Source organism: Neopsephotus bourkii, unplaced genomic scaffold (genome assembly GCF_033783945.1).
Source record: "Neopsephotus bourkii isolate Nb327-2 ecotype Australia unplaced genomic scaffold, CSIRO-AGI_Nbou_v1 NB_947, whole genome shotgun sequence".
Lineage (NCBI taxonomy): Eukaryota > Metazoa > Chordata > Aves > Psittaciformes > Psittacidae > Neopsephotus > Neopsephotus bourkii.
In genome coordinates, this window is record NW_026901441.1 from 2,028,574 (window position 1) to 2,053,394 (window position 24,821).

Below are 24,821 nucleotides of genomic sequence, written 5' to 3' on the forward strand. Positions count from 1 at the left end.
CTAAGCTTCGGGTTTATTCAGAAAAGTAATGTTCAGCAGTGGTATTCCTTAGAGCTGTTATTAATGTAAATCTAAAATTAAGTTTTGTATGCAAATATGTTCAGAAACATTTAAAAAGAAAATGCCTGTACAGTCCTAAAATGACTTACCACTGTGGACTTATTTAAATGTACTCTCAAGAATAGAGTTAAGTATTTATTGTCCTAAAAATATATAACACTATGAAAATAAGGCAAGTTTTAAATTAAGAAAAATTCTCAGTTGCTTTCCCAAACTTATTGTATAATCTATATTAGCTCTATTTGGAGCCAGCTCTGTAAAACTTGTGAAAGGTCTTCTACTAGTTCAGATGCTGTAAGTAGAAACTGCTTACTTAGCATTAAGGGGGGGAAGAACTTGTTTTTTTGTGTTTTTAATTGCTTGTTATTGTTGTTTTAGGTTTTCCCATTGGATTATATTCTTATTACAACTATTGTTATGTACTTTATCTTCACTTCAATGGCAGGGATTCGAAATATGGGTATATGGTTCTTCTGGATAAGGGTAAATATGACTTAAGAGTTTAGTGTATAATATTCAGTAAGATGTTTAACAAGTATGTAATATTTAATATATTTAATAAATAGTCATTATTTATGTACTGCTTCATAATGCTATTTGCAACATCCAGTATTTGTCTGTATACCTAATACATGCTAGAAGCCTGTTGTACAATTTTCACGCCTTCAGAAAGGTGGTCTGTTACAGATAAAAACTGCTGTCTTAGTTTGACAAGCCGTACGGTCAGCTCACTCAAGCATTTAATCAGGGGCATTTTGGCTTCTGACTTTTCTAAGTTGCAATATATCAGAATCTTATAGCTTAAAGTATTAGCGAATTTTATGGTCAAAATCTGAGATATGCATACAGTCAGTAGTGTTTGCCTTGCTTTTCAGGTGGCAGGCAGGTTTAGCTTGATTAGATATATAAAAGTACAGTGGCATGGCAGGGTTGTTGGGCCTGGATGATATTAAGGTCCTTTCCAACACTAACCATTCTATGATTCTGTGATACTAGAATTACTTGATGCTGCAAGTAATATATAACTATTTGAAAAAGCAGCTTAATATCCAACAGTATGCCATTCATATCTGTGATGCTTGGTTACGTATTTACTTGCTTCTGTGCCTACTTTCAATTTAATACTGTCACCCTTTCATGTGCTGACACCATAAAGTGACCTTGAGTCCTTGCATGGAGTTGACATGTGCTGTTGGTTTTGGTCTCCCATCATTTACCTTTCAGCTGCCAGCCCCTTTACCCTAATATGATACTTAGGTTGAGGCTTAGGGATTACAGAATAGTGGTATGTAGAGGGTAACAACAAGGGGTTATATTGTTCCCTGCAGTGTTAAGTGGAGAAGATAACAGCATATGGTGTGCAAGTTTTCTCAGGGCCTGGGAATCTCTCAGAACTCCTCCATGTCTAGATCTCATTAGAGGTGTATTGATAGACAGCACCTCATCATGACCATAGGACACAATATTCTTTGGCAAACCAAGGCACAGTTTGTTATTGATAGGCAACACTATTTAAATCTTGCTACTAACTGCTGGTGTATCAGTGTTCTGGGTCATTATTATAAACAATGTAGTTAAAAAGCTGTGCTTTAAAATGTAGGTAAATGTATCTGGAAACCTGCTTTGACTTACTGGAATGAAGTTGCCAGAGGGTAATTATAGCAGCCTTCCACTTCTCAGTAGAATTAGAGCTGTTACTTGAATTAAACAGGTTTCTAAATGTCTTCGGGGTGGGGGGGGAGGGGAGGGCAGACAATGTTTTCATTATGTTAATATTTGTTTTCTGGTTTCAGCTTTACAAAATCAGAAGAGGAAAAACTCGACCTCAAGCACTCTTGTTTCTCTGTATGATACTTCTGTTGATAGTTCTTCATACAAGTTACATGATCTACAGTCTTGCCCCTCAGTATGTAATGTATGGAAGCCAAAAATACCTGGTACAGGTGAGATGTAATACTTGTTTTCAAAAAAAAAAAGCATCAAAAACCCCTAAAAATTATATTTTGTCAAATGTTCTGTTTACAGCAGCTTTTAAAGTCAGACCCATTTGCAGTTTTGCAGACTCCTTTGTAGGCAGGTTTTTTAACTACTAGTATGTCTCATGATAATACTGAGACAAGAAACTGGTTGTACTATATGTTACACAACTTAATTTCTAGTTCATTTTCAGACAGCATAAAACTGAGTATTACTTTGCTTCTTTTGATAAGACAGTTGCTAGCTTCCAGTAGATTTTGTACTGGTATGGTTAAGTTGCTGCCCACGACAGTTGCAATGGCTGTCTGCAGTTGATGGTTTTTATATGTATTTTTCTGAGAAGTGGCAAAGATAACTTGCTACAGCAAGGGATAATAATCAGAATGAAGCTAAGCAGATGCAGATTATCATTTCAGATGCTTTGGACGCCCAACTTATTGAAACACATTGCAGTTCTTGTTCTATAAAATATTTTATGGAATTAAACAGTAAACACTTTTATTATTTGACTTTTGTGTACTTGAAGGTTTTGGTTTTATCAGGTCCTTTTTCTTCTGTACCTTGAAGGCTTTAAGTCCTTATGTGTCGTCTTAATTTGAGTGGAGGACTGCATATTTATGGGGAAGTTCGAAGTTACAAATCATAAGCATCTTGGAAGGTCCTATGGACAGTTGTTTACCAAGATCTGATATCCTACAGGGGTAGGCTTTGTTATATCTGATCTTGCAAATATAGGCTGCTAACTGGGTCATGAACTGATTGTTCCTATTCAAACACAGTGAGGTTCAGATATGTTGGTGTGCTGTTTGGGATTAAAGTTTCGCAAAGGAAAACAATTGAGCCAGGGTGGTTGGAAGAAGGGATTTGAATGAGACCAAAGAAACTGGATGCTGCTTTGAAGATTTGGAATACTTCTGTTAGTTTTCCAGAAGGCTGTGCATTTGGAAGGAGAGCACACTGCTTTTAAACAAAAAAAAAAAATTACCCACCAACCTTCTTCAGCTGAAACTTTTTAGTAAAGTGTGTAACTTACCTCTATCAAGTCTTTCAGTTTAAACAGAGTAGATGCAGAGTGCTTAGAGCAAAAGGATTGCAAGGGGTAATTGAAGGAACCTGTTCAACTTAGATTTGTTGAGTGTATGTGAAGAATTGCCACTGCAGGAAGTGAAGCATTCAATAAATGATACTTTCCTGCTGTCTTTATATCTAAATTGTGTCTGGTAATGGAAGGCTGGTCATCCTGATACCAATCCAAGCACAATAATAGAATCACTGCAAGGGGCTTGAATATTTGGTGTTTAGGAAGTTTAATGTATTTTTATTTGATTTTATGCTAGGTACAACTAATGCAAAATAAACATGCTCAATTTGTCAGAATCTGTGTAGTAACAGCAAGAAGCTGAGCTGAAAATCAGTTTAGGAAAGTGACTTGCTCCTGTGGTGAGTTTACATAGAAGTTCTGTCATGATTACTTACTGTGTACGTAGTCTAGAACATCATTACTGATTTAGATATAGCTATGAACTCAAGTCCCTGTAAAATGCAGTTTGTTGTCTTTTTTTTTTTTTTATATTGTAGGGTATTTGCATATCTCTCATTACAGTGCAGAACCATCATAGGTGAAAGGGTGGGAAGGACGTTTTCATTAAAGATCTTACCAAGCTAGTCTCTAATCCTTCCAGACCTGAAAAAAGAATCCTTCATGATAAAACTTGCATATAAAATGGAATATTGGAGGGAAATACAAATAATAAAGACTGTAGGTAGCAGTTTGATTTGTTATGAAAAAAATTACCATGTTTCAGTAAGTGCAGGAGGATTGTGACTTAAACAGCTAACATGCAGATGTTTGTTACAACAAATAATATCTGAACTTAGAGAGTTTGTAATCAAAAAGGTCAAGAGAATGAAATGAAAAGGGTCAAAGGAACATAGCATAGCAGTAAGGAGGCTCCTACGACATTCAAACAGCTATTGAAATGCAATCCTGGTCAGTGCTGCAAGAAGAATTAACCGGAATAATTGAGTAGAGCTACAACACTTCATTTAAAGGATTAAAAAAATGTGAAGGTCAAGATAGCCAACCTGGGTCTTTAGCTTCTTTTGTCCTATTTCAAAGGGCTATGTTTAAAGTGCATCAAATAACATGGGTAGAAACTGATTTTATTGTTAATGTAACATGAGGCTTAAAGAGTATGCTGGTAAATCACATCTGGACTTCTCTGGCATACCAAGTAAATACAAAGGCTTTGGACAGCATCCTCTCTAAGAATCTGTCAGAATGTACCAGACACGTTTTCTGTGCTGAAAACAAATATATATATACCCTGATAACTAGATGTTATTTTGAAATGAGGAGAGATGGTGACTATGAATGAAGAGGAGGGATGTTTTTTTCTGTGGATGTGAGGGATGAAGAGATTCTTAAGGGTTATGAATCAGTTATTATGGAACTGAGGAGGGGTCAAGGACATACACAGAAACTGGGCAAATGAAATTCACTTCCGCATATGGCAAACTTCCTGATAATGCATCAGTTTGCTTGGACAGTCTAGATGTTCATTGCTCACACACACCACAGTCAATTTCATCAGTTAAAGTAACACCATTGGTAACTAACACTGTGTAAAACCAAACAATAAATAAACAATATTCCAAGTTGACACAGTGGATGAGTGGGCTGATAAATGTGTCATAATCTGGTGGCTCACAGACAATGTGTGAAAGCAGCGCTTCTTCCTTTTCTTTACTACAGTAATTCCCAATCTAGTAACCTATCAAACTAATTTGTAACCAAAATCTATGGTGACGCCTTAGACATTTTAGACAAATTTTAGACATTAGACAAATTGCAGGACACTGTCTTCATTGTTATAATCAGGAATCCAGAAGTACTGCTTAGATGGCCAAGTAGGCATACAGATCCTGAACATAAAAAGAGCAAATTAGGTAGCCTAACCCTAACCTGACCCTTTATACTTGTTACATAATAGAGTGCTATTTTCTGAAGTGTCCAAAATGTGTTGGATCTTGAAGCACACAGACTGAGTTACTGTACTTGGTTTTGTCTTCTGCTTGCCCTTGAGGCACCCTGCTTTCAGCTTCGGACTGGATGTAATATCTGGAACACTGGACTGTCTTATTCTGACAGTACTCTCACAAAAAATGTCTGAGACTGGTCTACTGTATAATGTTAAGTAAATTATTTTGAAGAATTGTTCTGTAGACACATCTCTGCTGTCACTTATCAGTCTTTTCCATATCCAGTAATGTTCTCTGCACCCTGTGGGGCAGAAGGGACTCTACCTCAAGTGTATGTGTGCTAATATTAAAGTGCTGAGATGACAGCATTAAATGCAAAGTTCTCATACCTTTTCTGGGAAATTGGCACAACTTGGGTGCCCCTAAAGTATCTGCATGCTAATGTACACAGCAGGGAAAAAGCAGGAGTTAGAAGTCTGCATGCAATTGCAGGTCTACAGATCAGAAATGCAGTGAAAGTTTGCACTGCCAGAGTGCTGCTGTGGCGGCCAAGAGGGAGAGTTGACATTAATGTGAGAGAGCAGTCGGAATGCGTGGAGTTTTGCCTTGGAGTGGATAAGCCAGCTAAGTGCTTACAGGTTAGGATTAGAGGGCAGATTATCTTGAGTAATATTGTCTGCTGAGGAAGTAGCAAGTAACTTCATGTTCACAGTTCCCGGTCCTCATAGGAGACTTGAGCCATCCATATATCCGCTGCAAAAACCAACACAGTTGAGTACAGGCAATCCAGGAGACATCCAGCATGCACTGATGACAATTTCTTGGTGTAGGCAACTGAGCTGAAATAGGGAGATGTTGTCTTGGACCTGGTGCCAAAAACAAGGAAGAAGTGATGAGGGGAATCTTGGCTGCAGTGAGCATGAAGTGGTGAAAGAATAGGGCAAACAGTAGGATCACAACCCTGGACTCAGAGTAGATTTTGGCTGGTTCAGGCCTGTTTGGAGGAGTTCTAGCATGTAGAAACCAATTCTGTGCTGGCAGAGGTGTAATTTATTTTTTTCTTTTTTAACTTCTTTTGCTGGATGAAGTGATACTCAGTGATACTCGTTGAGTCTTACCATAAATATGGTTAGGTTTTAGTTAATCCTTGAATATGAGCAGTAGCTTCTTTTCTGTGTGTTAGCTGTAATACTTTAGTTTGCTTTGTGTGTTGCTATCTCTATATTAAAGAATCTTAAATTTGAATGTTAGAAATTCTGGCCACATAAAAATGGTGTTCAACTGAGTTATTACAGATTACCATTCCTCTTAGCATGGCAAATGTGGCTCTTAATTTCTTATCAGGAAGGGTTAATACTATGAAATGATTTACTTTATATCTCTGGTTTGGAATACGTAGCTGGTTTGGGGGTTTTCATGTCTACTTTGTGAAAAGGTGGAAATACTTCAGTGGATGCCTTCAAGGTTTTTTCTTGTATAGGAGAAAAAAAAAAGGATTGCTAGGGAAAAAGAGGCTGGTTTTATGACTTCACGGTACACCCCAGTGCCTTCAGCTTGTGAAAAGCATTTAGAGTTGAAACCAGGTATGTCAGAAGTCTTAAATTACAGGAGTGTTCATGGAGAGCAAGCTTGACACTAGACCTGCAAAAAAGGGTAGAGATGTTCCCAAAGGAAACCCACAGGTCTAGCTATTGTTGTGTGTTGTATTTTTTCTTACTATGTAAAAAGCAAATTGAATAAAGATGAAATTTTGAAATAGGAAGATTGATCTGTGCTTTTTGTATGCCCCCCTGTACAGTGTGTAATGCAGTTCTTCTGAAAGCAGCACTCTTTGTGACTGAGCAGTATAAGCTGCAGTGGTAACAGCCAGCTGGAATGCATCCTGGAGATGGGCCACTGCTGAATTTGCACTGAATAATTGAAATTTCATGTATTCTGTTTTTATCCTATTTTTCTGTCTCATTATTCTTGTACTATTGGTTTCACTTCTGTTCCTGATTTCTGTACCTAATTGTAGTCCTTTTGGACCAGTTTTTTCAAAGGCCTTTTTCTAAGTAGTGGTCTCCATGCTTCCACGTGTTTGCATGAATTGAAACTAACTGCTCATACAGACTGCTGCTTTTTAGGTTAGGCATATGCTTGTTTCTCTTGAATGCTTCGATTTAAAGCTGAATTTACTTAATTCTGAAACTTTCTCAAGTTTTCAGAAAAACGGTTTTATGTATCAGCTTGTGCTGATTTCTGGTAGGTTTTAAAGGATGTTGTTACTTCAGCCTGAAGAAGAAACAGTGTTGACCCTTGTTGATTTCTTTAGAGGGCTTCCTGTTTAGGAAATCATGAGGTTGAAAGTAAATACAGTAGATATGAACTGAACTGAATATTTGTAGATATTTGAACTGAATTACTGTGTGAAGAAATTGGTGTAGTACAAAAAATTTGCATTGAACTCTCCTAAAATCATTCACTGATTATTCAGAAGTAAATGTGCATAGAAAGTTTGAGTAGTCTCTGAAAGGGTCATATGTTCAAAGGTATGAGACATTTAAACAGGTGTATTTGGGTTTTCAATAGTTAACTTGAGTGTAATTCTTCTTCCTCCACTCTGGCTATCTAGGAATACCAAATACAATTGTTGGCTTTTAGATCAGAAGATTGCTGTATTGGGTATCATTATGTAAGCTTAACACTTCCATGGTGTCTTCAGCACCAAAGTGGAATTCCAGATTCATTTTATGCACAGTAAAAAAGGTTTAATTTGAGATAAAGCTTTTATTTTTCATGAGTCTTCAAAAAGAATGCAAGCTATTTTTTTTTTCTAAATGAAAGCATACTTAAAAATGTTTGTGTTGTACCACTTACAGCTTACTTTGCATATGCAGTTCAAAAATAATCTTAATGCTTGTGAATATTGTAAGAGATTTGTCAAAGCATTTTTCATAAAATTAATAATTTATCAGGAGATGTTTGTTTCAGGGACTGTCCCTGTGTATGAAGAACATTGCTGGCAGGCTAGTGTACTAATTTTCCTTATTTGTAACACAGAGTAATAAGACAATTGGTGGCCAGCCAGGGAATGTGACATATGTATCTAAAGACTGTGATGCAGATGCACCTGAAGGTAAGATAAATTCATTTATTTTTTCTCCTATATGGTATGTGCCTGATCAGCTGTCATAAGGGGCTCAGTTTTTTTGTTTGCTTCAGTCTCATATGAAGTTTTGATCTATAGCTATATCCAGAAAACAGCTTGCTTACAACTTAATTCATGTGAAGAGACAGCTTTTTTTAGTAGAAACCATGTGTAACAACGCATTTTGCTTAATTTTAAAATCTTCTATTTGCTTTTCCATGTATGTAGAAGACCTTAACAATTAACCCTAACCAATGAAACATAAAGGTGGATTTTTTTCACATTACCTTTGTCTTTCCTTTCCTTCTGCATAGAAACACTTTTTTCACATTTGCCATTAGTACTAGGCATTGCAATACTGATACTGCTGTTTAAGGTCACCGTCAATTGTATTAATTGCTTTGGTGTCTTGTTTAAAAAATTGATTTTAGCAAAAGATTTATGGCCTTCAGAATGGACCACGTTTTTTCACGCTAAAGCTCTCAGTTTTTCTCGTTCTGGCAAACTTTCAGTTCTTCTGAAGGAGCTGGGAAGGGGAGTTAAATTGTGTATGCCTTTATATACTTACAAAAAGTCTTGAAAGTGCTTGTTAATTGATGGCAAAAATAAGATGAGAATACAGGACAGCTGTTTATTTTCAGTATTCTGTAGCTACTGAATTCTGACTTTGCTTCTAAAAGGTCATATTAGCTCCTCAGGTTTTTTCTACTTGTGTTACTGGGAAAGATAATATTTAATTTTTAGTAATTTTTGTGCTAGTGGAGATAACCTGACCATTAGGTTTGTTGTTGTGCTGGGTTTTTTTTGTTTTTTTTTTTTTCCCCAGTCTATCAGGCTGTAGTTTCTTTTTCAAGGTGGTTCCCTTGTACTTGAACTCGTCTTCAAATATACTTTGTAGGTGTTCATACAGTATCCCAAGGGGGATGGATTTTTTTCCTGTCTCTGCCATACTTGAAATAAAGTCATTCACTCACATTTATTTTTTTATGGCTATTTCTAGACTTAATGGAGTTTTGACTGTTTTGATATTTTGACAAATACATCATCATATATGTTTTTCTGATTAAAAAAAACAGGAACTCCTTTTCATCAGAGTTTAAAAGAGAAAAATCTGTCATCTTTCAAAATGAGATCACTAAGCAGGTTGAACAGGTCTTTGTTTCTTGTAAATAGTTTCTTGGCTTGGCTAGTATCTGCTGGGAGAATATACTCACTGGCATTGGTGAACTCATTAGTTTTGACTTTTCAGGGAGAAATTCAAATAGTTTGATTTCCTCAGACTTTGTTGCTTCATAGTAGGAACTGGGGTTGGGCTGAAATAAATCTTGCAAACTCCACCTATGCTTGATGACATTATTTTTTTTTTCAGTATTTTGAATACTGATGCTTTAGGCTAGTGTTGAGCACAAGAGTTGGCCTGTATAAATGATGGATTTGGTTTGTCATCATTAATATGTGTTGATGCATGGGGCTTCTTTGGGAAAGCTTCTCAATTCTTAATAGGAAGGAGGCAGAGAAGGTATTGATATGCTGTCCCTATACTAGCCTAGTGTAAATAGAATGTAGATGGATATTTCTCAAGTGGGAACATTAATGTGATCAGCAGGCTATAGTGGAGTTATGTTAATACAGATACAGTCAGGCCATTAAAGTGTTCTTGTAAATAAGTTTCTGTTATAATTATCAACTTAAAGCATTAGTGAAAACACAATTTTTATAGAAAGGAGAAATGTAATGCTTGCCTTGGAATACCTGCCACTTTTAATACCAGATAGTGAAAATTGATTAGAGTAACTATTGTAGAACCTACTTCTATGCTCTGTGATCATATAGAATATGTTGACAAGTGAAGCTGATTTTAAAGGTAGGAACAAGATTTCTAAATAAAATTGCCTTTTTTTTTTTTTTCTTCTTTTTAAGGATAGGAGACACGGAGTGAAAATAGATGCAAATAACTTCAAGTTAAGATAAAGGTTGACCAAGCACTTGTGTTTTTATGGACTTCTCTGATACTAGGGTTTTATCTTATGTAAACCAATGAACTGGAACTAAATGCAAATATTGATTTGCGTTCTCAGTGCTTTATTTTGTTTTATTTAAACTGAGTTAATTCTAACAGATGTTTTTCCTTAAACATAAAGCAAACTGACCTTTTAACGGCTCTGCTGCTAGATGAACTTAGAGATATCTGCTCTGATGTATTGAATACTCAGATGCTGTAGGTGTGATCTCTACTTACTGTAACTAAATTTTTTTGTCTGAGATAGTAGAAGAGACCTGATCTTGTAGCAACTAATAATTTCAAACTTCAATGTTAGAACTTCAGGTTTTAATGGGCAGTTTTTTCTATATGTTTCAAGCCGGTGTTTGGTTTGATGGAAAGGACGCTCTTACCTTCTGGAGAAAAATAAGGCAGTTAAACTACAATCTTAGGAAAAAAAAAAAAAAAACCTCAAACAAAACCCCACACTCATTATACATTTAACTGTAATCTATAGGGTTTTAGCATTATATTGTATGCTTTCATGCAGCAAAGCTTGTGTCATGAAATGGGTAGTTTAAGGTTGTTGGAAGAGTGGCTGTCAAAGATAGCAGGAGCAGTTTTAATATGAATTTATAAAAGTGCAACTTAACAGAATTTGATGGCAAGGTTCACTCTTACTTATTACATGGATGAAGTATACAAAAGAAAGTTGAAGTAAAATTGAGCTAAAAATTAATAGAGACATGAGGGAGACTGTCCTGTTGAGTCATGAGGTTTAGAATAGAGCCCTTTGCTTTCTTGAACTCCCAAAGGAACCTAGTTGTGTTGTATCTGGGTTTAATCTTAGTCTTTGACTTGGTCAACATTTTATGTCTAATAGAATGTATAAAAGGAAAATCCAGGTACAATCCAGCTGAAATGAGTGGGAGATTCTTTGGCTCAGGCACCACAGTTAGCTTTTGGCAGTGATTCTCCAGTCATCACAAACTCAAGTGTGTGGTCTCCGATGGTTGTGCCACTCAGAGGGACATGCTGGTCACAGCCTATTGCAGTACAGGAGAGCTCAAAGGGCCTCACTTAAAACTACTGTTTATAGGTTTGCAAGATGATTTGCTTTAGCCATTACTGAATTTGCATCCTGGCCACAAGCCAAGTTGGCAGTTACTAGGAACTTTTCAGAACCCCAGTAACAATGGTACGATTCCACTTTGTCTACAATCAAGGGAAGGAATGTTCCGAGACTGTCAGGGGATGATTGATTTATCTCTGTTTTTGTTTCCCACCTTAGCCTAGCCAGGGAACAGGAATCCCTGCTATGATCAGTATAATTCCTCCTTAGCCATCTAAGTTTCTGGTACTGTCAAGGGACACTTCACCACCCAACTTGTTACACAAAGGCCAAGGCCTGATGGGAATTCCTGAGAAAAATTCCTAGAGGAGCTCAGAGGATTGAAGAACAGGGTAAGGTCTGTGCACCACCATATCTTGTGCCTATTTAATTCTGGCATGCAGGAGGCAAATCATCTGTATGCTGAATGGCAGAGCCCATAATAGCATAAGTACATGACACAACAAAAGCCAAGAAGTAATAAAGCGGATTTCCTGGGTTCAGCAGTAGCAGTCATTTTTCCCTTTCTTAGTAGCTGGTGCAGTGCTGCATTTCCAACTTTAGTTTTGGAACAGGGCTGATAACACCCATGTGTTTACTTGTTGCTAAGTAATGTTGACTCTGATCCAGACTTTTCTCAGTCTCATGCTCTGTCACTGAGGAGGGCACGGGAAGCCGGGAGGAAGCAGAGACAGAACACTTGACCCAAACTAGCCAAAGAGGTATTCCATACCACAGCATGTCATGCCCAATATATAAACTAGGGGCAGTTACCTGGAAGGTCTAGATCACTGCTCAGGTCGGCCTGGGTATCGGTCAGCGGGTGGTGAGCGGCTGTATTCTCTTCCCTTGTTATTTCCCTTATCATTATTATTATTATTGGTGGTAGCAGTAGTGGTTTGTGTTATACCTTAGTTACTGGACTGTTCTTATTTCAACCTGTCAGTTGCGTTCTTCCGATTCTCCTCCCCATCCCTCCCAGAGCAGAGGGAGGAAGAAGAGGGGGGAGTGAGAAAGTGGCTGCATGGTTCCGAGTTGACAGCTGGGCTTAAACTACCACAGTTCATTGCATTTTGTAACTCAAAGTATCCTTTCTTACATGTAAAGTTTTGCACAAAAGGTTTGTGTTCTGGTTAACACAGACTTTTCAAAAGCCTTTTGAATAGTCTTTTGGAGAGGCAAATTTAACATATTTGTAACAGACAAAACAAGTGTTACTTTCAGTGTTCAGTACAGTTGGGCCAAGACCTCAATTTGATCATTGTTTTCAAAGACTAATGCCAGCTGAACTGGTCAAGGACTAATGGCAGGTCCAAAGTTCAACTGTCCATAAGGTTAAGCAGAGGAGTTAAATTATGTGATTAAGACACTTACAGCTGGAGTAAGGCATTGAGAACATCCTGAACAAATTAATGATATTTCATGTAAATGAGCAATGACTCAGCTACAAACCTGTATATAAGACTTGCAACCTTAATTACGAGATCTGATGTACACTGTCTGCTGCCTTCTAGACCAAAAATCTCATGAAATGATGTTTTTTAAGCATCATTCACTTTACATGCATAACATGCTATGAATCTCACTTGGATTCTTTCATTTCCTTAATTGGGGAAACGAGCCCTCCCCAAGGTCTGCTAAATGCTTAGTACGGTCTGTCTGCTGGGCCTTTTGCGTAGATCTACACTGACTCCAATTGCATGTAAAGTGGGAACGAAGAAAAGTTATCTCAGTTTTTATGGCTTTGAACTGGGCAGAACTTACTCTGCTAATCAGATCTGTGCCTTCTTACAGAGCTTGTCAGCTGGAAGTCAACAAGTGCAAGGCCTCAGGCTTTATTTTAGTCTGAATAAAGTAGACATTACTCTAGCTGGAAAGGAACCCCAGATATGAATACCAAACCAGGAGCGCATGTTCTTTGTTCTTCAGATAAATCCAGGAGGTGTACAAAGTGAAAGCACAAGTTGCTCAGAACCTTCAATATTAGAAATTTCATGTTAAGTATCTTATGACTGTAGATTACCATTTCCAGCTGGTTGTTCTAAATGAATCTATTTTCAAAGTTAAATGCTACGCAAAAAGCCTACATGAGATTTTTAGTTAGAGACTTTATCATTTTTTCTGTTAGTTTACTGAATGCAACTTACTAGTGTACTTACTAGTACTTTACCCTGAATGTCTACTTAGACCTACACTTAAGTCCTCTATAATCGTGAGAACTCTATAAATCATAGAATCATAGAATAGCTAGGTTTGGAAAGGACCTTAAGATCATCAAGTTCCAACCCCCCTGCCATGGGCAGGGACACCTCGCTCTAAACCGTATTACCCAAGGCCTCGTCCAACCTGGCCTTGAACACTGCCAGGGATGGAGCATTCGCAACCTCCCTGGGCAACGTATTCCAATGCCTCACCACCCTAACAGGATCCTCCTTATATCCAATCTAAACTTCCCCTGTTTAAGTTTTAACCCAGCACAACAGTTTGTTTTTGACTGAAAAAAGTCCTGTTTGGCAGCTGTAAATAGCATGAGTAACTAAGTGCTGTGAATCTTTTTCTGCAGTACATTGTTCATGGATGTGCAGTTGTAAACACATCAATTACTACACTTGTTTCTGCACCCCACTGTGGTGGGGTGCTGTGAATTACCCCTCTTTTTCTTCTAAGGGATTGTAACGTGGGAGAGAGGAGGCTGCATTTACTAAATTCTGAGAAATGTTAAACGGAGTTTAGTAGTAAGACAACTACATACTTTCTTCTTGGATTGACATCCTAGTTCTGTTGCTTGTTGGACTTAAGTCCAACAAAGTGAGATGTTCTGATGCTATCAATACTTTGGAATAAGAGTTGAGGCTCCTTACAAAGGGTTGAGAGGTATGAACCCCTTATTAAAAAGAAGTAATAAACCTGGTGTAATATCCCCTGTGAGTGAGAAACCTACCAATACTTTGTCTAAAAAATTATCAGTTTATTAAAGGCTGTTCTCTTACCAAAAGAAGGCATCATATTTGGCCTGTCTTTAAGTATCAAAGCCACCAAATCCTTTAATCACTGCGAAACATAAATTACAACTTGGTTTGGGAATATTTCCAGTGAAATGTTGAGAGCTGCTTCTGTGTGTAATCAAATAATCTTTTTTTATCTTGTACAAACAGCTGATAAATTCAATACATAAAATGTTCAAGAACAGCCAAACAGAAAAACAGTAGCCTGGTGAAGCTACATACAGATGCATCCAGTCCATCTTCAAACATGGCTTGCCTAATAGAATTAGCATGAAGATGGTCTTTTTCACTGCTTAAGGTGTATCCTTGCAGGTAGATTGGATAAAAGGATTTACCCAGCCTGATGTCAGTCTGAACTGTGATGGAGAAACTTGACCAGGTTACAGTCAAATGTATCATAAATTGTGTCTGAAGGCAGCAGAGGATGGGAAGGGAGCCATTGTTCTCAAAGTGTCATTAATGACAAAATCGCAAATTCACATGCAATTTCTTATTTAGAAGGATTTGCATTAGGTCTTTTGAGTTGGACTCTTTGATGGTAGTCATAACTGTTTTTTATTCCCTAGAGAATAAACAAAGCATTCCAGTGCTAGAAGTTGCCCTATTTAATCAAAAGCTTCATTGAGTGTAAGCTGCATATAAGTACTTCTCTCTACAGACAGAATATAAGGTACGCTGTGTATGGATACTATGAGGTCAAGATAAGAAGGACACAGAGCTGTTGAAGAGAGTCCAGAGGAGGGCTACAAGGATGATAAGGAGCACCTCCTGTATGAAAACAGGCTGAGAAAGTTGGGGCTGTTCAGCCTGGAGAAGAGAAGGCTGCGTGGAGACCTCATAGCAGCCTTCCAGTATCTGAAGGGGGCCTACAGGGATGCTGGAGAGGACACTCTTCATTAGGGATTGTAGCGGTAAGACAAGTGGTAATGGGTTCACACTAAAACAGGGGAAGTTGAGGTTAGATATGAGGGAGGTCTGTGCAGGTGGTGAGGCACTGAAACAGGTTACCCAAAGAAGTGATAAATGCTTCATCCCTGGCAGTGTTCAAGGCCAGGTTGGACAGAACCTTGGGCGTCGTGGTCTAGTGTGAGGCATCCCTGCCCGTAGTAGGGTGGTTGGAACCAAATGATCTTTAGGTCCTTTCCAATCCTAACTATTTTGTGATTCTAAGAATTTGTTAAAATATCCTTTGTTCCTCTGAATTCTTTTTGATATAGTCTCATCTCAGGCTGGGGAATGCAATGAAGCCTTGTCACACAGGACAGACATCCTTCTTAAGTGGGCAGTTAAAGAGAGTATGAAGCAAGTAGAAAGGACATGCTAAAACTGAAGGTCATGCGGTGCAATGTAGTTTCAAGGAGAAGTCTGAACTAGTGTAAGTTTAAGCTTATACCAAGGTGGTACTGGAAAATGTGGTAGATAGCTAATGGGAAGTGTTTTAATTAGAATTAAAATAAGTTGTGCTGTCCATTGTCGGCTTGCTTTCTGGAATCTTGCCTCCATTTTCATCCGTAGGGTATTGCCTTCAAAGTTTATCAATATCTGTGTCTTTAAAATAAAAATTGCTTGCCTTTATTTAAAAATAAGTTGTTCAGGGGAGACTCGACAAACACCTCTTGCAGAAGTTCAAAATTGAAGTCAGCATTTTAAAGGCAAGAAATAGCAATTATATGGCTTTTGTCCAAGCACATCTGGCCAGTGTTCATATAATTATACATAGTGTTTCAAGAGCTATCTAGTTTCAACAGAAAGAGTATGCTTTTTCTCTCTGTAGGTTAATCCAGTGGCTTATTGCTTCCCTGTAGGTGAAAAAAAAGGGCATTATCTCTGTTTAGAATTAATACGGCTTCAGATTTTAGTCACTGGTTAATGCTGTACCTTTTCAGTATGCACGTGGCCTTGTAGTACTAATATTTCTTCACTGAATGGTATTTAATAAACATTAAAATTGTCATCCTTTACACTTAAAAATGAGATTAACAGGTTTAGCTCTTTGAATCTCATTATATGGTTTTTCTCTAGTCTGTTAATATATGCAGATCTTGGCACCCTCACACATTCTGTCACCAAGCTAAAATAGAAACCTTATAGCTGGGTGCAATTTTCCATTGTAATGCCATAGCTGTGCTAGGATGAAATCCAAATCTCAGTGCTCTTTTACCATTTTAGGCTCTTGAATGTATAGAAGGAAGTGGTGAGAACTCTTGCCTGTGTTTAGCTAAGGCTTATTTGTGCCTGCTTGTTTGTAAGGTCTAGTACTCTCTTTCTATGACAAAATCATAGAATAGTTAAGGTTGGAAAGGACCTTAAGGTTATCTAGTTCCAAGCCCCGTGCCATGGGCAGGAAGGCCTCACTCTGGACCATGTTGCCCAAGGATTTGTCCAACTTGGCCTTGAACATCCTATATTTCTTGTTCATGCATGCCACTTTGTTTAAACTTGACTGTTGGAAAGAATGGTTATGTGACCCAGATCACTCAGTAGGACATTCTGACTACTAAATGATGAGAACAGACTTTGCTGACTAGTGACTCTTTTCCATTCCTTTCAGCATAAAATCTTAGAGGATATTACTGGAAGACTCCTTTATGCTATGAAATCTTGCTAGCAATGATGGGACATGCAGAGTCTTGGGGAATTTATTGTAAACATTCATAGGCTGTAGTTATCAAGAAGTTGTATGACTACTGCAACGATGTATGGCAAAGTAACTGCAAATAGCTATTGGTTGTCCAGACTTATAACTTTTGTTACAAGATCAGATCTGACTATTTGCTATAAGACCAGACTGATTCACATTGATTACATCATTTTCTGGCTGTCTAGGTTTATATCAGGTTCGGTTTGATTTGCAGATATGCAGTATTAGATATTTGGTGCAACTTAAGTTGTCCCTTAAGTCACTGGAAAAAGCAGAGTTTGCCTTCTAAATGATGATTTGTCCAAAAAAGTTTTTCTGGGCTCCTTGTTAGTGCCTGGTTTCCAAGTTCTTAGCTCTTTCTTAGTCTACTAAATCTTCTGTTCCTTTGTCTGGAATTGTTTGCAAACCTACTTAACAGGTCTTTTTTGGACTAGACTTTATTCAGCCAGGCTTTTGGTCTGTAAAGCTCTCTTCTAGGTGCTAACCCACTACCAATTCCAGCTAAGAAAATAAAACCAAAACCAAATAAAACTAAAAACCAACTCACACACACCCCTGGGAAAAAAAAATAAAAATAATTAAAAAAAATAAAAACCTTCCACCACGCAGAAACCCAAAACTAGGGTGAAACCATAGGCAGCTTATTGTGTTTGCGTGTTAGGGCCCATCTTTAAAAAAGTTGTAGGAAGCTGCAGACTATTGTTTGACATCTGAGTGATTTGATAGTCATGCATCTGTAGTGCACTGTAGTACTTCAGTATGCTGTCAGCTTGAAATGTTAAAAGCTTAGTGGTTCACATCTCTTTTAAAAGGGGAGCTAGTATAGCTACATACAGTCAGTTGGCAAAATGTTCTGAGACCTTGCTGTGTGTGAATAAGCCAATTGCATTAATGTTTTTCAACCTGTTTTTCAGCCTGATAAGGAATGGAAGGTGTAAATCTGTTGTAAAGTTAACCTTGAGCTAGCAGTGCTCAAGCTCTAAGACCTGCATTGTCATGAAAGCTGAAGGAGGGACAACTTGGAGGTTTAAACAATTTCTAGAACAAGTTAGCTGAGGGAAGGAGATATGGGGTGCCACAAATGAAGAATCGTAGGAGCTTTGTATAGCATATTGATTTTAGCTATTGAAACCAGAGAAGCAGGAACAAAGGGGCTAGATTGTGAAGTGCAACAACAGGCTTAACAGCTGAATAAGGCTAGTATCAATTTTGTGTGTGTATATGTGTATCTGTACACACAGAATATGGAATAAGTGGGGGATGTGCTCAAATAGAACATGCCAAAAAAACCACCTTTGTAGAAACTGCTGAGTAACAGGCACCTAAGAACACAGGCTTTTTGACCCTGTTTAGCCAGCCAGTGAAAAGAGAAATATTGTGTTTGTGGCTGAGGGCAGCTGTTACTGCCACTCCATTAATCTGTTTCCAGAAAAAACTGTGAAAGTGGTACATAAAATAGAATCTTAAACTTCTGTGGAAATTTGAAGTCCTGCAATGACCTTAACCCTTAGAGAAATATGGATGAAGATTTTAAGTTGCGAGATGATAGGTGCAAAGGGGAAACTTGTGGTTTCAAATCTTTTGATACACTTGTTAACATCTGAAGACTCCCGAAGCTTGTTTTGTCTTGGCCATCTGATCATTCTGGCCTGTGGCCAAAGCCAGACCCAGAAACCCATGTTCTGTCTCTTGAGTTTTTGGTCTTTTGCAGATTTTTTTTATTATTATTTTATTAGCTGCTTATTTACACGGTGTTGTTTGAAATTTATTTTCTTACTAAATGGGAAACCTGGTACATGTCTCAGGATTGCTTACAGCACTATAGCACAGTCTCCTTCCAATGGTCAAAAGGGGTTCTGATCGCTAAGGGGATATTTATATTTATATATAATATATCTTTATATATTATATTTTAATATAGTTATATATTTTTATATATTTATGTATGTAATATATATTTTTATATATATTTAGAATTAAACTTGGCTAGGGATATTAAGGATAACAGGAAGGGATTCTACAGGTACATAGCAAATAAAAAACAGACTAGGGAGAACGCAGGCCCCCTCAGGAAGCTCTCGGGTGAACTAGCTACACAGGATTTGGAGAAGGCTGAGGTTCTGAATGACTTCATTGCCTTGGTCTTCACTGGCAAAGGCTCTGACCGCACCACCCAAGTCTTGGAAGGCAGACGCAGGAACTGTGAGAATGAAGACCTTGACCCCATTGTAGGAGAGGAACTGGTTTGAGACCATCTTAAAAACCTGAACGTGCACAAATCCATGGGACCTGATGAAATCCATCCGTGGGTCCTGAAGGAGCTGGCAAATGAAGGTGCTAAGCCGCTGGCCATCATATTTGAAAAATCATGGCAGTCAGGTGAAGTTCCCGACGACTGGAAAAAGGGAAATATAACCCCCATTTTCAAGAAGGGGAAAATGGATGACCCGGGGAATTACAGACCAGTCAGTCTCACCTCTGTGCCTGGCAAAATCTTGGAGCAGATTCTCCTGCAAGGCATGCTAAGGCACATGAAAAACAACAAGGTGCTTGGTGACAGCCAGCATGGCTTCACTAAGGGGAAATCCTGCCTGACCAATTTGGTGGCCTTTTATGATGGGGCTACAGAACTGAGGACAGCGGTAGAACAGTTGATGTCATCTACCTGGATTTGTGTAAAGCATTCGACACTGTCCCACATGACATGCTTGTCTCTAAATCGGAGAGACACCAATTTGATGAATGGACCACTCAGTGGATAAAGAACTGGCTGGATGGCTGCACGCAAAGAGTTGTGGTCAATGGCTCAGTGTCCAGCTGGAGACCAGTAACGAGTGGTGTCCCTCAGGGATCGGTGTTGTTTAACACCTCTGTCGCTGACATGGACAGTGGGATTGAGTGCGCCCTCAGCAAGTTTGCCGATGACACCAAGCAGTGTGGTTCGTTTGATACCCTGGAGAGAAGGAATGCCATCCAGAGGGACCTCAACCCGCTTGTGAGGTGGGCTGATGCCAGCCTGATGAAGTTTAACCATGCCAAGTGCAAGGTCCTACACCTGGGTCGGAGCTATCCCAGGCACAGCTACAGGCTGGGCAGAGAAGAGATTCAGAGCAGCCCTGCAGAGAAGGACTTGGGGGTGCTGGTCGATGAGAAAATGAACATGAGACAGCAGTGTGTGCTTGCAGCCAAGAAGGCCAACCATATCCTGGGCTGCATCCAAAGGAGTGTGACCAGAAGGTTGAAGGAGGTGATCCTGCCCCTTTATTCTGCTCTCGTGAGACCTCACTTGGAGTATTGTGTGCAGTTCTGGTCTCCTCAACATAAAAAGGACATGGATCTGTTGGAACAAGTCCAGGGGAGGGCCACGAGAATGATCAGGGGACTGGAGCACCTCCTGTACAAAGATAGGCTGAGACTGTTGGGGCTGTTCAGTGTGGAGAAGAGAAGGCTGTGTGGAGACCTCATAGCAGCCTTCCAGTATCTGAAGGGGCCCTATAGGGATGCTGGGGATGGACTATTCGTTAGGGACTGTAGTGGTAGGACAAGGGGTAATGGGTTAAAAAACAGGGGAAGTTTAGATTGGATAATAGGAAGAAATTCTTTCCTGTTAGGGTGGTGAGGCACTGGAGTAGGTTGCCCAGGGAGGTTGTGAATGCTCCATCCCTGGCAGTGTTCAAGGGCCAGGTTGGACGAGGCCTTGGGTGATATGGTTTAGAGCGAGGTGTCCCTGCCCATGGCAGGGGGCTTGGAACTTGATGATCGTAAGATCCTTTCCAACCCTAACTGTTCTATGATTCTATGCTGGAAGTAGAGGTATCACAGCTGCTTGAGAAGAATTTTAATTGGGCATAATGCAGTGATGAATATGGAATATGGCTGTATGGGTCTCATGCCATAGATGTTACTTGATTTCTTACCTCGTTGAAGCGTCATGTATGTTTGTGGGCCATTAACTTCCTTGTCCCGTTTCTTTGTATGGGCAAAGTTGCTCAGCTTTTTGGGTCTATTTGATTGCTATAGGTTAAAGAGAACTCTGCATGATTTTCCTAGTAAAATATTGAATTGCAAGACAAATTAGGCTTATATTTTGTGTACTCTATAGTCATATATAGCTAGTCCATGGATCTTACACATTTCTGTAGTCTTTCATATGTGGTCTGAATTACAACACACTTTTCTTATTCAAGGTGAGATATCCAAGTAAGAAACTCGTTTGAAGTTTGAGAAATTGCTACATATATTGCTGCAAAGAAGATACTGCCGTTATAAAAATAACAAGGCTTGATCAGAGCCTTTACCTTAATGAGCTGGAGAGCGCAGATGGTGTTGACAATACTATCTGCAATTATGAAGCGTCTTCACTTTACCAACACTTCTTACTTTGCTGGAAATTTCCTCTTTATATGGCCATGCTGTGCTAGAAAACAATGCAATGTTGTGAGTGGTATGCTGCTTTACTCTTTCTTCTTTTTTTTTTTTTTTTTTTTTTTAGGTTATTTACTATTGACCCTTATTAATCAGGAGGGGAAGAGATCAGTTTTTTCTGCATAACTGAGATTTAGTATAGAATACCGGGAAGGATTAGTTCACAGAAGATTCCTTCTTTGTGCTTTCACACTCTGTATTAGTGGAGAAGTATGCTTTCTATAGTTAAGCTGTTTTGCACTTTAATTATCTGCAGAATATGCCTAGTTGTGTGTTATATCCCTTGTGTCTAGTAGTTGTGAAATGCCAGTTTAACTTGTCTGCTGATACTTTGTAATAGATTCAAAAAAAATATTGTGCTGCTTAATGTTGTATATAAGTTTGTATTTTAAATTATTCTGTTAGTTTTACGAAGTATAAGTCATTGGAGAACTGCTGAAGAAATGGAGTTGTTTGTCTATTTAGAGAAAAAAATCTAGATTGAGATTTTGGTTTGAGTGAGATCATCTTGGCAAGGTCAAGTGCCAAGACATTAACAGAATTGAGCTATAGAACTGTGTTCAACTCTGGTGCCCCCAATGCGACAAGAATGTGGACCTGCCTGAGCGAGTCCACATGAGTGCCACAAAGATGATCAGAGGGCTGGAGCACTTGTCCTATGAAGAGAGGCTGAGAGTACTGGGGTAGGAAGAACAGGGAAATCTGGGTTGCTTACTTCCCCTAGTGTTCAAATTGTTTAGGTATGAAGCACAGTAAATAAAAAACCTGGTGATCGTGTTATATCTTAATATGGACTTGGTGCATCCCTCCTTGCACTGAAGAGATTTGTCAGCTGGGTTGTATGTCCTGCTGTCTGCTCTCTGCCGTGATCACTCTAGTGGTCACAGGCTGTCTCCCATACCAGCCTTTAGGCTACCTGTCTGCAGTCTTTATGTCTTGACAACTTGATTCTTAATTCTGTTAAAACTTGCCAATTTGTAATGAAGAATAATTAAGTAGTATTTTTAGATGTGGCTATATTTATGGTGTTAGAGGAGTAAGACTTAAGCGGTAGTGTAAGGTCTTGGGTACAAATAATCTGTTACCTGGGTCACTAAAAGCCCAGGATTTGTTAGCAGTTTCTTTGCCTACACAACTCAGCATCGTAACTGACCTTATTTCTACAACATTTATGCAATCCTGGTAGAGGTGGGTTTTTTAAAGTACTGAAATGTGGTTTTGAATACAGAATCTGCTTTGTATCTCCTCCTTATGGCTACAGTTTCTCTAAAATGGGGAGTGAGCAGGATCTATCAGAAGAGGCAATAATTGATACATCTGTAGGAAAAATTGTATCCAATCACAGTTGAGTTACCTGCGTAACTCTTAGCTTAGTGTACCTGTTCTTGCATTCTTTCCCAGAATAAAAAATATCCCTCTTGCATATCTTCCAGATATAGGAAAATAAATTTGATTTAATGGAGTGTAAATGTTCTTGAGAGCTGAATGCTATCTAAAACTGTTGATTTATTATCCTATAAATTAAAATTAGCTTTTTTCATTTGTTCTGTGTAAATCAATACTATTTGCTTTTCTTTTAGATCAGTGTATTGTTACTCGAACATACCTCTTTCTTCATAAATTTTGGTTCTTCAGTGCTGCCTATTACTTTGGGAACTGGGCATTCATTGCAGTAAGTACTTTGATTATAGAGATCACTGAATCAAGTTGGATAATTTACAGTTATTGAAATAGTAGTTGTTGAATCATTTGCATCACCACGCTGTCATTTCGTTTTGCATATATTACCCTTTTATGCCCTTTAATTGAATCATCATAACTTTTACTACTTATTTTTAATTTGCAGGTCTTTTTAATTGGATTAATTGTTTCATGCTGCAAAGGCAAGAAATCAGTGATTGAAGGTGAAGTGGATGATGATGATTCAGACATGAGTGATGACGAACTCTCTGCTTATTACCATTGATAGTCTTTTGCCTTCAAGATGAAAAAATGTGATATAAAGTTATGTTGAAAGTCATACCCATGTGGAATTGGTATCTAAGTAAGCATCCTTGCACTTGTAATAATAGAGGAAATAAGTGTAATCACTTAAAGGGGTCAAAAAATGAATATTACTTTTTGAGTATCACTTGCATAAGAACATATCGAAGCTGAATAATATATAAGAAAATACCATTTTATGATTAAACGTACGTGTAACTTTCTGATTTATAATTTGAACTACTGTAACTATTTCATAATTCAAGATGCTCTTTGTTTTCTTAAATACTTTCATGCCTAACTTGTAAGAAGGTGGGGTTTTTTCACGTTCACAAATAAAACTAGCTAAAATCTGAAAAACAGCTGGTGCCAACATTTCTAGAAAGATTTGGATAAGGTTTATGCTTTCAGAAGGCCATGACATAACTTTTATATTAGTTCACTGGCTAAAAAAAAGACTGTCCTAAAAGTATGCCAGCCAACATCCACATAATTGAGGAGTTCCCAGTCTGTGAACAATAAGTCCTTTATGTACTGTTATTCCCACTGAGTTACTATGAGAATCCTCAGGTAACCATGAGGTGGCTTTTGCTCCATCAAAGGAAATAATTAGTACGAATGAAAATATTTAGCATTGTTGCAGTGTTTTGGTATAGTTCAGTCCTGAAACTGCCAGGTGCCTGACTTAGTAATAACCAGTGGAATAATTAAGCTGTGATTAATTTTTAACTTATTTTTCTCTTTAATGCAAATTGTCTACTTTGATGTTTTCTTTCAATATTTAATGTAAATGTTGTCAACTTGTTTACAAGCCAATATGTTTATATAAACACAGTTCATAAATATTTTCATCATTTATGTTGTCTCTGTGGTGTTATTTTAGCTATATAGTTACTGAGTTTCTTAGGGCTGAAAACTATCTTCAGATATCCTTTGAGAGACTCTGAAAGTGAAAACATTTAGAAGTACACGCTTTTAAACTTTTAATGCTACCTGAAAGTATAGTCTGTGCAAGCACATGGAAATGTACCTTGGGTAAACTTTTTGTAAGACTGATTGTGAAATAGTTATTGATATGTAGGGGAATAATTAATGTCCTGCTTATGTGTTTGTAAACTCTTAAAACTGACAGATTTCTGTGCACTTATTTCAAAAGCAGTCCGTCTCTTCCTGCAGTATTTCAGAACAGCAGGCTTTCAGGAACTTTGGAATTTTAATGTAGCTTCAGTATTTCAAGAAGTCTTAGGTGAGTTGCTTAGTTAATGTGTGAACACAGGGAACTGATGTTTGGATTCTTACAGGAACAAACAAAACTGAAGTATTAACAAACCTGTGCCAGCTGCTCCAATAATATACATGTTTATGTGGCAACCTGGAAGAATGTCTAATGTAGCTTGATAATAAGCTACAAATACGCAGTCAGGTCTGCTTAACTAACAGCCGTCAATCTGTTTGCTACCCATGAGACATTTAAAAGGACAGAAATGTATTCAAACACTGATAGCAGATACTGAAACTTGACTAGG

General features: G+C 38.2%; 1 protein-coding gene across 2 annotated transcripts in view; it reads left to right on the top strand.

Annotated features, from left to right (window-relative positions):
- The window catches only part of LMBRD1 (LMBR1 domain containing 1), a 77,554-nt gene extending 53,401 nt beyond the window's left edge, over window positions 1-24,153 (top strand). Inside the window, exons 12-16 of one of the 2 annotated variants that reach the window (XM_061358596.1) lie at window positions 439-543; window positions 1,854-2,003; window positions 8,062-8,137; window positions 22,893-22,984; window positions 23,159-24,153. In XM_061358596.1, the coding sequence (XP_061214580.1) occupies window positions 439-543; window positions 1,854-2,003; window positions 8,062-8,137; window positions 22,893-22,984; window positions 23,159-23,278 (543 nt within the window). In that variant the 3' untranslated portion in view covers window positions 23,279-24,153. Of the gene's footprint in view, window positions 1-438; window positions 544-1,853; window positions 2,004-8,061; window positions 8,138-21,379; window positions 21,538-22,892; window positions 22,985-23,158 lie in introns of those variants that run through there. The other variant, XM_061358597.1, reaches the window with a different exon arrangement.
- Window positions 24,154-24,821: the final 668 nt, after the last annotated feature.